Here is a 3,580-nt window from a genome sequence, read left to right on the forward strand (position 1 = left end):
TTCGTGTTTCCATATGAAAGATTTGGGTCCTTTGAAGTATTTTTTGGGCATTGAGGTAGCCCGCAATTCCGAGGGTATTTATCTTAGCCAGCGGAAATATGCCTTGGATATTATTTCGGAAACCGGCCTTCTCGGTTCAAAGCCTAGTTCCACGCCAATTGAATTCAATCATCAATTGGGTGATGCTACAGGCGATGTCATTACTGATGCTGAGTCTTATCGTCGTTTGGTTGGGAGACTTGTTTATCTTGCCGTCACTCGTCCGGATCTCTCATATGCCGTTCACATTTTGTCTCAATTTTTAAATCAACCTCGACAGGCTCATATGGACGCTGCGCTACGGGTTGTCAGGTATCTCAAAGGCCGACCGGGTCAAGGAATTTTGCTTCGTTCGGATAGCCCTCTTACAGTTTCGGGATGGTGTGACTCTGATTACGCCAATTGCACTTCTTCTCGTCGGTCCGTCTCTGGTTGGATTGTTTTTCTTGGTGACTCACCAATATCTTGGAAGACTAAGAAACAACCGACTGTGTCATTGTCATCTACCGAAGCCGAATATAGAGCTATGGTCGCAATCCTTTGTGAACTAAAATGGGTCGTTGGTCTTTTTTCGGGTTTTGGTCTCGAAATACCCACGCCTATCCCTATCTATTGCGATAATAAATCTGCTATCCAACTTGCTCAAAATCCGGTCTTTCATGAGCGCACGAAGCACATCGAGGTCGCGTGTCATTATATTCGTGACGCTATCCTGGATGGTTTGATTTCTCCTTCCCATGTTGCCACAAATGTGCAACTCGCAGATATTTTCACTAAAGCTTTAGCGTCCTCACAATTTGATTTTCTCCTTCGCAAACTGGGCATTCTTGATCTCCATGCTCCAGTTTGAGGGGGGGTATTAGGCCGAATTAGGCTAAGCTTTGTATGGGCTTTGACCCAAAGACGATTTGTATTTATATCTTGCTGATGCTAATGAGAAAAGGCAACACATTACGCTTAACCAAAATCAATATCGTAACATGTTAGATTTTATAAGGAGAGAGATATAATACATAAATGATTCTTATTATTGATAATAATGTGTGACTTACATGATTATGGCAAAGGTATTTATAATACCTCTCATCTTAGAATCTTAACCCTAATTTGGCTAACCCTAATAGTAGCCGGGCCTAGTATAGGCCCAATCTCCTAATACCCTCCCGCAATCGTAAAGGCAGTACGTAGTACGAACTTTACGATTGGAGAATTACAATAAAATCATAATCAATAAAAAATCGTCTAAAAAATCGTCTACATCTCGATCTTTCTTCGGAAAACCTTCTCTTCTTCACAGGGTGGTAAGGGGTGCGTATAGGACTCGCCAGACAATTTTCATTGCGTAACTCGCCAGTTTTTTTTAGTAGTGCGTAACTCGCCAGTTTTTCAGTGCGTAACTCGCCAGTTTTTTTCAGTGCGTATTGGTCTCGCCAGACAATTTTCTTGCGTAACTCGCCAGTTTTTTTCTTTTCTTTTGTACCACCTTGATAAAAAATCGAAAATTTTCTTTTAGAGCAATCTCAATAAAAGGATAAAAACATTATTAGAAGCTTTTTTTTTTTTTTTTTTTTTTAAACTAAGAAAACTCCCAACGTAAAGCCATGGATGGCATGATGATGACGGTGGAAATACGTTTCTCCCTTTTTTTTTTTTTTTTTTTTGAATTCAAAGACAGAAATTATTATTTGTGGTTGAAAATCCTACCGGTGGGTGTAAATTTCCGGTCACCCACCGGTAAGAATGCGGAAGCGGTTTATAGAGACCTCAAGAACGAGGCTCTGATACCATGTTACGATATTGATTTTGGTTAAGCGTAATGTGTTGCCTTTTCTCATTAGCATCAGCAAGATATAAATACAAATCGTCTTTGGGTCAAAGCCCATACAAAGCTTAGCCTAATTCGGCCTAATAGCCATTTATTCACAAAATAATTTTAATGTCTTATAAAACATAAAAAGAAAAGAAAATTGTATCAATTCCTATATATAATAATGGGAACAAGTTCTAAAATTGCAAACACTAAGGAACAACACCGAAAGAAAACAAGGCACTAATAATGCAATGCGAAACAGAGCATACTCTCTCGGTCGAACATGAGGAATAAACCCATAAAATCACCAATTTAAACGTGATGCAATAACAACTTGCTAGAAAAGTAGAAATAAGCATAAATTTCAAAGGCATTACTAAATGTTTTTATTTCCTTGTGAGGAGTATTTTAATCAAACGTAAACAACTAATTAAATTAAAAGTCATCAAGCAAAAGAAGGAGGAGCAACCCAGTAAACTTGAGGGCGAACGTCGGCAAGATCACCAAGTGAAAGAAATGGTGTTATACATTTTGTTTCCAAGTCATAGTAACCAAGATCATCCGCAACATACACACAATTCGACTTGATCCCTGAACCGTTGTGAGTTGAGATGAAAAACGGTTCGCTATTTGTTCCTATGAAGAGCGCCTGATCGTCTATCGACTCTACATATTCCACTTCCCCTTCGCCCTCTAAATCAATCTTAAGCAATTTGATATCTTTAGTCTCGCATCCAACCTCATCCTTTTTAGCTAAATGCCTAATGACGAGAAACAGACGAGAATTATTTCCTTCGGTTACCACCAGGTATACCTCGACATTATAGTCCCATGGATTAACCTTATCGAACACCTTATATATTTCCGGATACAAAGACAAAGACAAAGCACGTCTTTTATCACCTGTTTCATCATCCTCAAATGGATACGACCTGGTAATAAATTGGAGCTTCCTGTTATCGTCCTCAAAGTGTAATTTGTACAAAGTGTCCGCCTTTCTGTTATAAGCCGCTAGACATAATTTATTATGTAGTTCTCGCTTCTCTTCTATAAGTGAAAAGTTCTCTGACATTGGATCACCAGCCAGAGTAAAATGTAACCCTTGTCTATATTTTGGAAACTTGAGTGGTGGTAACTTGTGACAACGCGCTTCAGTGTACGGGTTAGCCAGGAATAGACTACCATCCGAATCAAATTCGAACGCAACCCATCCTTTGGCCGATCCTACACACTTTGTGTTGAATGGAACGCTACCATGTGCCAACGGACGATCAATCTTGACAATTGATTTGTCGATTATATTAAAGTAGTTATCAGATGGACCATTCGGACCGTCTTTAACGTCAGGGGGAAGCATAAGCCATGGTGTTGATAATATTGGCAACGATGACTTGTACGAGTTCTTTGAAATTATTGTTGATGATGATGAAAATTGTCGATACGGTCTTAATTTGTGAACACAATGATTGAGAATACTGCGTACAGCCATGGTGAATTATTTTTACAGTTTAGGGTAATTGGTTAATTATCGAGTAGTTTATATTAGACCCGAAAAACAGGTCAATCGAGTCAAGGGTAGGTTATATTCGACAATCGGATTTTTAGGTTATCAAATTTCCGTAAATGCGATTCCCTTGTAAAGCTATTGAATTTTGATAAAATATACTCCATATATTTTTTTATTAGAAATATCTAAAAAGATATTTATACAAATCACGGAAAATTTTTCTA

General features: G+C 38.4%; 1 protein-coding gene across 1 annotated transcript; it reads right to left on the bottom strand.

Annotated features, from left to right (window-relative positions):
- Positions 1 to 2,294: 2,294 nt before the first annotated feature.
- LOC141654991 (uncharacterized) lies at positions 2,295 to 3,338 on the bottom strand. Its single transcript, XM_074462096.1, has one exon. It carries the CDS (start codon positions 3,336 to 3,338, stop codon positions 2,295 to 2,297), a length of 1,044 nt encoding a protein of 347 aa, XP_074318197.1.
- Positions 3,339 to 3,580: the final 242 nt, after the last annotated feature.

Source organism: Silene latifolia, chromosome 5 (assembly GCF_048544455.1).
Source record: "Silene latifolia isolate original U9 population chromosome 5, ASM4854445v1, whole genome shotgun sequence".
In the NCBI taxonomy this organism is placed as follows: Eukaryota; Viridiplantae; Streptophyta; class Magnoliopsida; order Caryophyllales; family Caryophyllaceae; genus Silene; species Silene latifolia.

Excerpts from the sequence above, each read along its gene's own strand:
- LOC141654991 (XM_074462096.1), bottom strand. The coding sequence starts at position 3,338 with ATGGCTGTACGCAGTATTCTCAATCATTGTGTTCACAAATTAAGACCG.